Raw genomic sequence first — 13,194 nt, forward strand, 5'->3', positions numbered from 1 at the left:
ATAAATTTAGAAAAAAATATGTATAAGCATTAAGAACATAAGTAAAAAGTAGTACAGTCATACGTATTAGTTTAGCCATAAGCAAATTATATTAATTAAGAGTTCGAGAAGCGACTTACATACAAATGAAATGAAAATTCATTATATTACACATATCAGCATAAAAAGTATATTATTGTAAGTATGCCAAAAATAAGTATGACGATTTCACTTTAAGCAAGTTCAACAAATTATGTTTAATTATATAGAAATACACATACATACATGCGTATAAAGTTTAAGGAATTGATTCTTCGTTTCACTACTTAAACAGATAGTTACTTTACTAAAACCAAAAGCGAATTGTATAAATATTTACTTAAATACATAAATACTTATATTGTTATGTGATAGCTGTTATTGCAAAGTGTCAGAGTGGCACGTAAATTATGTATCGACTAATCCACCTGAGTTATAAACTTGTCAATATACAATTGATGTCGTTGTTTGTCATGGTGTTTGTTTGTCAATAAAGTTAAATAAAAATGTTAAAAATTGGATTTGCCTTTTATTGCAATGAAAATCCACTGAAATAATACAAACATGTCTCTGTACACATGCATATGGATATGTAATTGATTAAGGGGTGTTTGTGTAGAAAGGAATTAATTAGTAATTGACTAGTTGGGAGGCGTTAAAAGGTCTTTAAACTAATGAAAACTTAAGCTTTGGTCTAATATATCACCGAAAAAACCAAACAGAATAATTAAAATTTAGTTAAATATTCGTCTAAACAAACAAAAGTATTAGCATTCATTGTAACGCCTAAAACAAAACACAGAAACGCTTAAACACTTTGGAGACCTTAAAAACACCTCCCAAATTCCTCTATGCGGAACTACTAAAATCCACCATTTTGCAGTTCCATTTTGTTCACAGAGATACTTTTGCTCCTCTGCACTCGCACGGTTGCCATTTCGTCCGAAATTTACCATTTTTGGTAAATTTTTTCCATTTTGGTACATTTTGATATCTGGTAAAATAATGGGCTGTTTTTGCTTACGCGTAAAAGCACATTTAGCGCATTTAGCTCGATATGACATTCAAAGCGTAACGAAATATAGGAAATAAATGAAAAACAAGTTGAAGTTTAAAGGTTTGGTTCTCATGAGAGCAACGTCATTTTGGCTTCTACCTGTATTTATATGCCTTGAGTGTGAACAACCACTATAGTTTGAAGGTATATTGGTAGAATTTTTACATTTTGGTACATTTGTTGGTACTCAAAAAAGGAAAAAGTGGCAACCGTGTGCAGTCGTCATTCGTATAGTGTAGAGAATTTTTACAAGTCGCAAAGGTGTGTAGCTCTGAATAATTTTACAATTATTTGCAATTTTAGTGGTTTTTAAATAGTAAAAATTGCAAAAATGTAGTGAACAAGGACAATGGATTTCGATGCCGAAAAAAATTCCGTTGAAAATGTGAAATTTATAGCTTTTTCTTTGTTTAAACTACTTGCCTTCGACTAATTGGGGAAAGTGGTTAACAGCAGACAGGTCGGAAAAAGTCGGGCGCCGCTGTTAGGTAGACTGTTATGTTGCTGCGCTGTAAAACGAACGAAGTTTCTCTACATCGGTGCTGTCAAACAGTTGCAGCGCTGTTAAACAGTTGCATTTTAACAACATGGCCCTGTTAATTTAAAATTTAAGTGCATATTTTAACTTGGTGGGCTATGTCAGACGGATGCGTTCTTATTGGGAGCAATGATAAATTTCTGAAAAAAAGCAAAAATAATCAGGTTAAAAATTTAACTAAGGGTCGTATAAATATTTTAAAAGAATAATTTAAAAATTTGAGTAATTTGCATTCAACAAAGGAGGTCCACCTTGCAAGGCGTCGCAGTTGACCGCACACATGGAATGTGAGATACAAAAAATATGGAGCCCGAGGAATATTAAGAATTGGAACATTCGACTCTGCATTAAAAGTGCATATGTGTGCGTTGCACACATCGTGCAGGGCCAATGCCGATGCATGCAACTGCTTAGCAGTTTGATGGCATTTGCCTGGTTGTAAGTTGCAACAAAACGTTTAATCGCCTTTTTAAATGTGCAGTTCGTGCCTTCAATCGGAATATACTGAGTCGAATTTCTCTTTTACTATTTGTTCGTTGTTGAGAAGTGTTTGCGTTGGGAATTGCACACAAATGCAGTAATACCCTTTGGAATTTACTTATCCCTACAAAATACGTGCGCTGTGGCATTTTAAGCCAGTTATTTGCTTTTTTGGGTCATAGGTGTGTATGTATCACAATACAAATTTGATTATGATACGCCATTTCTGTAAATGGTATGAATAAGAGCAGCTGGGGTTGAAATAAAGCAGATGTAGGCGCTTTCAGTGTATATTAATAATTTAAAGAATAAATACATACCTGTTTTTTTTTGGAAATGCCTAAGCTTGCCCATTGTTCTCTTTCAGCAGCTTGGCACTCGTCATACTCTCCAAATATGACCTCACTTTCTAGACAACAAAAGCAACAGACTACACAGAAAAGAAGTTGGATGAATCATCGTCATCATTTGGACTACTTGAACTGGCTCTCACTATAGCAGGAGGTGTACGCTGAGTTTTAACTTTAATTCTGATGGCATTGGTATTTATGAACACTAAGCAACAAAGCTAAGAAATCATGCGGCAAACACGCCGGGAGGCATTCTAAGTATCTAACGTAGGCTAAAAACATGATTGTGCTCACCATTTATTGCTATTTATATGCATATGTTTGTCTAAATGTCACATATTTTTGAAATCATACATATACTTTGTGCCACGCATAGCTCTTAATCTATTTTCAGATCAACATCATCAAACCAATCCAAACCAAACCAAATCAACTACTACAACGACATTCAACATAACTCTAATTAATATATTAATCTAACCATATTACCTACTATATAATATCATACATTGTATATTTGACATACTGCATAATTGAAAATTTCTTGCTATGTTGCGAAAATGTATATTTTGAACATTTTTGATTAACTTTCCACTCCTCTTCTAATAGCACCCAAATACCAAACGGCCTACGCTTGCGAAGGTAAGAAATTAACAATTGAATGCGATCCAGGCGACCTGATTAACCTGATACGCGCAAACTATGGACGGTTCTCGATAACTATATGCAATGACCATGGCAACGTGGAATGGAGCGTGAATTGCATGTTTCCCAAAAGTTTGACCGTGTTAAATTCAAAGTAAGTACCTACCGTACCGTTTAATCTCAAGGACCCCACACGCACGTTATATTATAACTGCTGGTTACACTTCAATTTGCAACAGATGCGCGCACAAGCAAAGCTGCAGTGTGTTGGCGACGACGAGCATGTTTGGCGATCCCTGCCCTGGCACACACAAATATTTGGAGGCACACTATCAATGCATATCGGCCTCACAAACATCAACTACCACAAATCGTCCAAGTCCGCCATGGGTTTTGGCGAATAACCCACCGTTGCTTGCTAATGGCAGCACGCTCATCAATCCGAGTGCTCCTCTCCAACCACCGGGGCCCGGTCGCCTGCCATTGCCCGCTGGTGCGGGTGCTCCAGCCGCAGGTGGCATATGGCATACGCTACCGCCAACGCCGGGCCCACCGCAACCCACCTTGCCGGGTGGCCGGCTAAAGGGTAGCTACAATACAACGGCGATAAAGAATTCTAATAGGCATGACGGGTTACCACCACCGCCGCCGTTGCATCATCACCACCACTCGGGACATCACCCAACGTCGTCAGGGGATGCGGTCAATGCGGCTGATGCTTCAGGGTCCAATACTCGATCACAAGCGAAAGGTGATGCAGCAATGCGAACGCCAAGTACAAATCAAAGTTAGTTATTGTTTAAATTATAATTTTTTGTTTGCTTTAATATTTGCCTAATATTTCTGCGAACAGCCAAATCCTACACGGGTCCGTCCAACACAACCACCTCTCCCAATACACGTATACTTAGCGGGGTTGGTGGCAGTGGCACAGATGACGGCACCTTGCTAACTGCTAAAACAGCGCAAAATCGTGGCAACCAACCGCAGAGTACAGCTACCCAACAACATGTCACTGGTGGTAATAATAATAATTTAATAGGCACCGCCACAGATGCTGGCAACGGAGGTACTGGCATCCGCACCATCAACAACATAAACAATCTCAATTTGGGTTTGGGTGCGGTTGCTGAGGATGAAACGAATATGTTCTGTGGACCCACAAATGCACGTAATTTGTTCTGGAATATAACGCGTGTTGGCGATGTAAATGTGCAGCCATGTCCAGGTAAAATTCAAATGTTTAGTTAGAAATTACCGTTGCGTTAAAACAAAATACCTTCTTTACTAGGCGGTGCCACAGGCATTGCGAAATGGCGGTGTGTGCTCATGAAGCGCGTCACGTTTAAAGAAGACGTTGGCGGTACACCAGAGCCAACTACCATGCGCACAATGCTACGCTCTAATTGCAGCGCCAACGCAAATAGTAGCTGCGAAACCGCCGCTGATAGACTCAATCGTCGCATAGGGAACTTTGAACCCACTTGGCACCCCTTAACACCCGATCTGACGCAATGCCGTAGTCTATGGTTAAACAGCTTAGAGGTACGCGTCAACCAACGAGAATCATCGGTTATCTCAATTGCAAATGATCTGTCGGAGGTATGTAAAAATTATTATATTTAATCGTGGGATGTTTCAATTGAAAATTTACATTTGATTTTTCTAATATAGGTGACTAGCAGTAAAACTCTGTATGGCGGTGATATGCTTGTTACCACAAAAATTATACAAACCATGTCGGAAAAAATGTTTCATGACAAAGAAACATTACCCGATCAACGCCAGCGTGAGGCTATCATATTAGAGCTCCTACATGGTGTAGTAAAAACTGGTTCAAATTTATTGGACGAGTCGCAATTATCATCTTGGATGGATCTAAATCAGGAAGATCAAATGCGTGTTGCAACATCGCTGCTTACGGGACTAGAGTACAATGCATTTCTGTTGGCCGATACGATAATACGCGAGCGGAATATTGTGCAAAAAGTCAAAAATATATGTAAGTGGAAGAGGGATGGTATAAAAATAAAGACAATATACAATTAAAAATTTGGCAACTAGGTTTGCAAATAATTCATTGAAATAGTACCAAAAATACAATTTGGTCTTATCCCATTACTTTTTCTCGTCCTTATTTAGTGTTATCTGTACGTGTTTTGGAAACAAAGAATATCCAGAGCAATGAAGTTTTCCCAGACCTCGAACAGTGGCAAATCAGTGATGACCGCATTGAGTTACCACGAACTGCGTTGATTGAGAACAGCGAAGGTGGGCTTGTACGCATAGTTTTTGCTGCATTCGACCGGCTAGAATCGATTTTGAAACCATCATACGATCATTTTGATTCCAAGAGCTCCCGTAGTTACGGTAAGTTTTCTTTAATTTTACTTTAATAAATATTTGCTCTTATTTATACATCAACACTTTGTAAAATAGTTCGCAACACTGCTTTACTGGCAAGTGAACGCAATGATACAGGTGCAGCTGCTGATATCCAGCAGCAACGCATACGCATACTAAATAGTAAGGTGATATCGGCTAGTTTGGGCAAAGGGCGTCATATACAACTATCACAACCCATCAAATTAGTTTTGCGGCACATAAAAACCGAGAATGTGACAAACCCAACCTGTGTCTTTTGGAACTACATAGATCAGTAAGTCGCTTTTACCACATTTTTCGCTTGATTGCAAATTATTAATTAACTCTTTATAGCGCTTGGTCGGCAAATGGGTGCAACTTGGAGTCTACAAATCGTACGCACAGCATTTGTATGTGCAATCATCTCACCAACTTTGCCATACTAATGGACGTTATGGACGAGCACAATCATTCGCTGTTTGGCGTCTTTAATGGCAACATGCGTATACTTATCTACATCAGCATATCGATTTGTCTGGTGTTTGTGGTCATTGCATTGCTAACGCTTAAGATCTTCAATGGCGTATTCATAAAGGTAAGCGGTCGTCGTGGTAGTCAGGGTGGTCTTGGCGGCAGTCAGCGACAGCGCGGCAGCCGCCGCCAGAACAATATACGTGATCAGACGCATGAAACGCTCGCAATTACTTCAGCGTCGGGTACAGCGACAACAGCATCCGGCTCAAGCGGTGAGCCAACACCCACTAACAACATACAAACTCTACAACAGCAACTCAACTTACAACATATACCAAATATAATGGGCGCGTCGGGTAGTCATCACGCTAGTGCAACGCCCTCGAATTTCATACAACACAATTCAATACGAAATTCGAATCGCAACAACTTGAATGCTAACAATTTCAATCTGCAGCAACAGGCCGCGCAGCAACAACAACAGCAGCAGCAACAACAAGTCGTGGCTGCCGCCGCTGCTGCAGTTGTGGTGGCACAGCATAACCAACGCAACTTACAAATGAATAATTTGAATTTGAACTTAAACTTACAACCGCCACATCATCACAATCCGCACGGTCACAATCTGAATCAGCCGGCAACGTCTACGCATATGCATGTTAGCGCGGCGGCGGCACATGCACCCCATCACGGCACCATAGAGACGTCGATGAGTAACACGACGTCCGTGGCGGCCATGGCGGCGGCTGCTACAATTGCTGCAGCGCTACAGCATGCGGGCAGCAATAATAATTTGAATGTGAATCGTAACAGTAATAATGTGGGCGTCAACAATCGCATTGGTGATGCGAATACAAATACAAATAATATTATAATGCAAGGAAATATGGAAGATTTACAGTATAAGTGGTGGTGGTGGTGAAATATTTCATATGATTAATGTTCTTTGTTTTTTTATTTGAGTTTATGATAATTATGTAGACGATTATTTGGATAAACGTACATATATGTATGTAAGTAGCTTAGTTTATACATAAAGGTAAAAGCGACTTAGCCGCTTTAAAATACTTTAGAAGGAACGTGAAATTCTAAATTGATTAAGTTGTTTATGTTTTTTATGCATTCGATTTATAATTTTTATTGTTATTTGTACTGATTATTGTAGTAGTAAATGTGATATACTGTTAAGTATAAAATTTTTTAGTGATTTATGACATTTACTTTATTTTAGTGCCTTATGGCGTTAGTGCATGTGTATTTAATTGCTTGGATTTTAAGATTTTCTTTTAATTTCTCATTTTTTTAGTGTGTATGTTCTTGTGTTTTTTTTAGTAAATTTAGTTCATAGAATGCATATGATTTTTAATGTTTATATTATTTAAGTTAGCATAAATTGCATATGTTTTAGTTTGGCATTTATTTAAAATCTCATCACATTTCATACATAAATCACAATAAATGTCCTTTTGCGTATTTGAAAACAAATATTTTCGTCCATTTGTCATTGTGTTCATTAATTAAATTATTTGCTGTTTTGTGTGTTATTTTTTCTTTTTGTAAATCGTCTCATTTGCTGTGTCTATATCCTATCCAAAAATCCACCAATACCAAAAACCACCACCACTTTACTATAAAATTATTAATACAGTTAAATAAGCAAAAAAAATTAAAATTAAGCAAAAAATTTCCTACAAATGTCGATTTTTTTTTTTAATTTGGCGAAATTTATGAAAAATTATTTTAAGCTTCAAAATTTCAAAACTATATATAAAATAATTTTGAACATTTTTGAGAAATTTTTTCATGCTGTACCTTGCAAGCCCTAAAAACTGTATTAATAGCTTACTATATAATGTACTTGCATTATAAGATTCTTTTTGTCTACCAAAAAAACTGTTGCTGCTGCCGCTAGTAACTTTTTCATTCACATGTTTTTTTTTTTTTAATTTATTAAACTGTATCTGTTTTTCTAAAACTTTTTTCCAAAAAATTTTGCACATTTTCCCTATTCTGTTCTTATTTTTTTACAGTCTGCGCGCACTTCCATCTACCGCAGCATTTATATATGTCTACTTTTCATTGAAATTCTTTTCCTAATCGGCATTGAGCAGAATGAGACGAGTATTCTCTGTGGTTTTACTACTGTGTTTCTTCATTGTTCAATACTATCGGCGATTGCGTGGTTCTGTTTCGAAGGTGAGTTCAGGATTTCTTTATTTTTCTTTATATTTTCTCGAATAAGACTACACAGTATTAAAAGGAGTTGCATGTGCCTCAGGAAATAAACTAAAACATTTCCAGGCCGATTCTGAACAGAAACTCCCTGTGAGTTCTCTCTTTTCCTCCTATTATGAATAAAAATTTCCTGAGGATTTTTTATTTTAAATGGCGAGTTGAGCTGTCAAAAAAGTGTCAAACAGCTCTTTCGAAGTTCGAGTTTCCTCCTCCAAAATTTTCGGGGAAAATGCTACTCCCTGGGAGTTAATTATTGGAGGATTTCTTCCTCGGGAGAAACAAATTCCTGGAGAACAAACTCCCCGGGAGTATTCAGAATTGAGCAGATTTTCTTTCTTACAAATATCAAAACTTATTTTGTTACTTGCGCCCAAGGGTGTATTATTATAACTTTGCTCACGTAACTGTTGTAGGTAAGAGCGTAACGTAATTGAGATACCGCCGCCTGGACAAAATATTGTGAAAGGTTAATTTCACGACTCTCGCAATGAGGCTGATTAACTTTAACATAGATTTATACATAGCCAAGGACTGCCACTTCAGCATCATTCTCCAAAAACTCTTTGGGGAATTTACATACTGTTACACCCGCAAACATAGTTGACCGCAAAAATAAGTTTACGCGTCTTTCTTCGCCTTCAACTATGTTAAAAGACTTTCTTCGTAGAAGTTTTTTATGCGTCTTTTTTCGCCTTCAACTATGTTAAAAGGCTTTCTTCGTAGAAGTTTTTTATGCGTATTTTTTTGCGGTCAACTTTTGAGCCAACGTCTTTATTTGTGTCTAGTGACGGTATATGCTCTTCACTTGGCCATATGTGACCTGGTCTACGAAAAGGGAGCTTACGTGCGAAAACTAGTTTTCTGTGAAAAAGCTGTTAAAAGTAAGCAACTCGTTTCGTTTACTCGTTTTTACTCTTCTTTCTCTACATTTTTAGTACACTTCTAAGCAAGTTAGGATTTTCTGCTTTTCACCACGTGAAAAAGCATCTCATCTTCCATCCGAATCAACCAAAAAGTGAAAATTGATTTTTTGACATCTAAGCCCCCTTTCCGTAGACCAGGTCACATATATGACCCTATGCACCTCTCCCTACTTCGTGAAACGGACACGCACTCCAAAAGAAAGTGCAATGGTGTCTCTTTGGCGGAGCCAAAGAAGCGATATATGTAAGTCGCTTGACCAGATCCTCAGATTAAACAAGTGGCCTCTAAGCCTGCAATGTCCCGTTAAATGCATGTTATAATTCTTAGCCTCTCCATGGGGAGGATTAGAAGTAGCCTCTATTTCTTTAGATTTTACAGTTTTATCGTACTATCGTATCGGGCGATATGAATATATGAGCGGTAACCGAACCGACATCGCCCGTTGACGTCAGTCAGTGACGATAAATTCAAACATGTTTGTTTTTCTCGCCCGATGTCAGGCAAAACGGGCTGCGAAAAATTAACTTATTGGGTGCAAAACAAAAAACATTACCTATAATTACATGGTTAAAGTATTTATGTCAATTAAAATGTATCAAAATATCTCACTGCTTACAAAATTGTAATGAAAACCAGATTTGTGGGTACAAATACGGACGGAAAATAATCTGGTTAAGTGTGCGATTCAGTTCGGACGGTCAAATTGTTCGGCCGAAATCGGTCGGCCTATCGGATGCAATGTGCGCCTAGCTTTATAACATTTTTGTCCCCAAGGATTACCCTTTCTGAGATATGGAGATTGAAATTTTTGTATAACCCGGCCAAGTTAGCTCAAAATATGGTGTAAGCTTAAAAAAATTCGGATAAAGCTCTATACATACTTAAGAGCGCGTGAAATCCACTACTTCACAAGTAGGTGACAGGTAATAACATGTAAGGAAATAAGGTCAATTGACTTTATTTCGCACCAGGGTGGGCATTATTACCTTTTTAAAAGCGAAATAAAATCCATTGACATCATTGCTCTTTCAAACATTAAATTTGCTTAGCTTCGCGTCGGCCAGCGTCCGCGCGCTACACCACGTCACGCTATGCCGCTGCTTTTAAATGATTTTGTCACAAATTGCTGGCGGAGACATGAATACAGTGTAAGAAAATTCTTTNGGTGACAGGTAATAACATGTAAGGAAATAAGGTCAATTGACTTTATTTCGCACCAGGGTGGGCATTATTACCTTTTTAAAAGCGAAATAAAATCCATTGACATCATTGCTCTTTCAAACATTAAATTTGCTTAGCTTCGCGTCGGCCAGCGTCCGCGCGCCACACCACGTCACGCTATGCCGCTGCTTTTAAATGATTTTGTCACAAATTGCTGGCGGAGACATGAATACAGTGTAAGAAAATTCTTTTTCTATAATTGTTTCCTTATAGAAAGGTTGGTTTCTTTGCCACCTAAGACATTCCGAATTCGTTCAAAATATGCTAATTTAAAACACAGAATTTTTTCAGTATTCCTCCGAGGTTTTTGGACATAAACTGTTTCTTCAATTTAATAGTTTTCGCTTTATTTTTGTGGAAACGAAACATGTTTTGCAAGTTATGGATCATTTCTACACTCTTTCTTCAAATATTTCTCGTTTTCCAGCTGTGCGCAGGCGCTTAGTTTTTCGCATCGTGTTTTTACATATTCGTAATTTAAATTTTTTTAATAAAATCAATTGGTGGTAGTTCATGATTGTATGTGGATTAATATCACAACACTGAGGATTTGGCAATAACCTTTTTCATCTATTAAAAAGCAACACTTACGGAGAAATGTTTACTGTAACAAAATTTTTTTCTATGAATTGACATACTTTAAGCATTGTTGACGCTATTTCCATTTGAATGTGGAAATAGCGTCAATGACTTTATTTCCAAATTTTTGTTGACTTTATTTCGCTTTTGAAAAGGTAATAATGTCAATTGACTATATTTCCGTTGATCTTGTTACCTGTCACCCATATTGTGCAGAAATTTTTTTTTTTCATCTCACTTGGTTTTGTGATTAACCTTACCGTTTTGCTAAAAAATGCAAAAATAAATTTATGTGACCTTCTACCTTGAATAAATTTGTTTGCATGCGTGGGATCGATGGGGACTTTTGCCATTTTATTCATAATGGTGTTCGCAACACTCGTACACATTTTCAGTTTTATGCGAGTTATTGTATCCTTCAATGACTAACCTGACCGGAACGGAAAATGTTCGATAGGGCCTTTCCATATTAAGATAGCGATATATGTCAGTAATTGAATGGTTCAAAATATCAAAATATAAAAAATTATCAAAATATTCGCCATAAGAAGGCCTTTGCATTGGTCAACTTTGCATTCTACGTTTGGCTGAACGGTCTTTCAACTAATCGCTTTCAACAAAGTTGGCCGCCAGCCAACATTTTGCCATTCAACTTTTTTTTTAGTAACCCTGGAAGTGTTTTGGCTAAAATTCATCTTTGAGTGCACAAGGGTAAAATAGAGTTCTTTTCAGTGTCCCGCCAGTCACATTCATTCAAATGATAGTTACATAAAACTATCAGAAGAAATCGCTTGGTATTTTTGTTAAAGCAGTTTGATACATTAGTTATCGTTCTATGTTAAAAAATATCTTTCGCTGCGTATAAGTTCCGACGGCATAGTTGAAATTCACAATTTATCACATTCCCACTAGTGACAATGAAATGGCCCATAACAAGTAATTCTTAAGCACAATAAACAACGGACTAAAATGATTTTATTCAAATTTCGGAGTACCGTTAATTTCTTCATGATTCAATTAGCGAAACTGAACGAAAATAAATAGTAATATCTTTTATTCTACTATCAGAAACCTCGCAGTCTTTCTTGTCGAAGAGACTGTATACCAACAGCGTGTCAGACGTTGCAATATTTCCAAAATTTCCACGCAATTCGCTGTTAAATTAAGAAAGAGTAATTTTATTTCCAGATGTAAACAGCCAGCAAGACCTTTCTGTCACTTTTCGGAAATGGTTTCAGAAATTAAGGCTCAGTTATGAATACTTTGCACTGCATTGCATAGCATATAATTTGACGCAGAAATCAAAAATCAACAGACTTCTACATAGATATGTAATGCTGTGCGTTGGGTAACCACTTACACGCAAAACTCATTTAACAGATCCCTTATGTGCAGAGGTGGGCACTACCGCAAACAAGCGTGAGCTAAAAGTGTGCCTAATTCATTTTGCACAAGGCATTTTCAACAAAGTAGAAGTGACAATTCAATCGAGCTCTCTTATAATTTGCGATCCCTTAAGGCCGGTCCACATAGAACTTTGGCGTTGGCGTTGATTAACAGCTGACTATGAATACACACAATAGCTCTGATCCAGTACTTCATGAACTTACAGGATTTTACACGAACTTGCAGGAAGTTGCAGGAAAAATGTTCCCGTACTCCAAAATCCTGTAAATGAGAGCGACTTTTGGAGAGTTGTGTAGAGAATGAAGTTGCAAGATTTTACCCGAACTTTTTCTTCTGGTAAAATAAGCTGACCAACCGTCCTCCTTTGAGGAGGATTGTCCTCCTCAAACGTGATTTGTCCTCCTCAAAAATATTATCCTTCTCTGTCCTCCTTTTGAGAAAATATGTCCTCCTTTTCAAGTTTTATAGCAGTGATGAAATTTTCAAAAAATTCGTTCAGAATATTATTATTTCCTAATCGTACACAATCATTTTATTTAAAAGGAGTTTATATTGTTCAACATTCAGTTAAATGATGACGTGTGTCAAATTAGCACTACACTTTTCGAAATTGGAAAAGTTAACTACGGCATTAATTGTAGTGTTTTTGTTGTAAATTTGTTGTGGAAAGAAAAAATTTGTAGCTCTCGTTTTTTAAGAAAAAATGGTATGTAGTGCTAACTTGACACCATACACCTAGTCGATAGAATTGAGATATTGAAAATGTTATAACGGCATTAATTGTAGCTTTTAGCTTTAAAATTTGTTGTGGAAAGAAAAAATTTGTAGCTCTCGTTTTTTAAGAAAAAATGGTATGTAGTGCTAACTTGACACCATACACCTAGTCGATAGAATTGAGATAT

The 13,194-nt window shown here is 37.2% G+C and overlaps 1 protein-coding gene across 6 annotated transcripts; it reads left to right on the plus strand.

Moving 5' to 3' along the window:
• Positions 1 to 1,258: 1,258 nt before the first annotated feature.
• Positions 1,259 to 8,226, plus strand: LOC108374525 (latrophilin Cirl-like). 6 transcript variants are annotated; one of them, XM_017630499.1, is made up of 11 exons: positions 1,259 to 1,336; positions 2,464 to 2,710; positions 3,053 to 3,242; positions 3,328 to 3,875; positions 3,942 to 4,316; positions 4,380 to 4,690; positions 4,763 to 5,090; positions 5,231 to 5,458; positions 5,528 to 5,747; positions 5,807 to 6,047; positions 7,957 to 8,226. In XM_017630499.1, exons 3-11 carry the CDS (start codon positions 3,208 to 3,210, stop codon positions 8,209 to 8,211), a joined length of 2,541 nt encoding a protein of 846 aa, XP_017485988.1. In that variant the 5' UTR covers positions 1,259 to 1,336; positions 2,464 to 2,710; positions 3,053 to 3,207; the 3' UTR covers positions 8,212 to 8,226. The 6 variants fall into 6 exon arrangements, with proteins under 6 accessions (XP_017485988.1, XP_017485983.1, XP_017485984.1 ...); XM_017630494.1 differs by lacking the exon at positions 7,957 to 8,226 and having other exon boundaries at positions 5,807 to 7,405; XM_017630495.1 differs by lacking the exon at positions 7,957 to 8,226 and having other exon boundaries at positions 1,279 to 1,336; positions 2,461 to 2,710; positions 5,807 to 7,405.
• Positions 8,227 to 13,194: the final 4,968 nt, after the last annotated feature.

The sequence above is a fragment of the Rhagoletis zephyria genome, unplaced genomic scaffold, assembly GCF_001687245.7.
Source record: "Rhagoletis zephyria isolate East Lansing unplaced genomic scaffold, Rhagoletis_zephyria_1.1 Rzeph_scaffold_07799, whole genome shotgun sequence".
Taxonomy (NCBI): Eukaryota; Metazoa; Arthropoda; class Insecta; order Diptera; family Tephritidae; genus Rhagoletis; species Rhagoletis zephyria.

Coding starts and splice junctions, on each gene's coding strand:
- LOC108374525 (XM_017630494.1), top strand. CDS start 3,208: ATGTTTCCCAAAAGTTTGACCGTGTTAAATTCAAA. Junction 3,243..3,327: donor TTGACCGTGTTAAATTCAAA/GTAAGTACCTAC, acceptor AATTTGCAACAG/ATGCGCGCACAAGCAAAGCT. Junction 4,691..4,762: donor TTGCAAATGATCTGTCGGAG/GTATGTAAAAAT, acceptor TTTCTAATATAG/GTGACTAGCAGTAAAACTCT.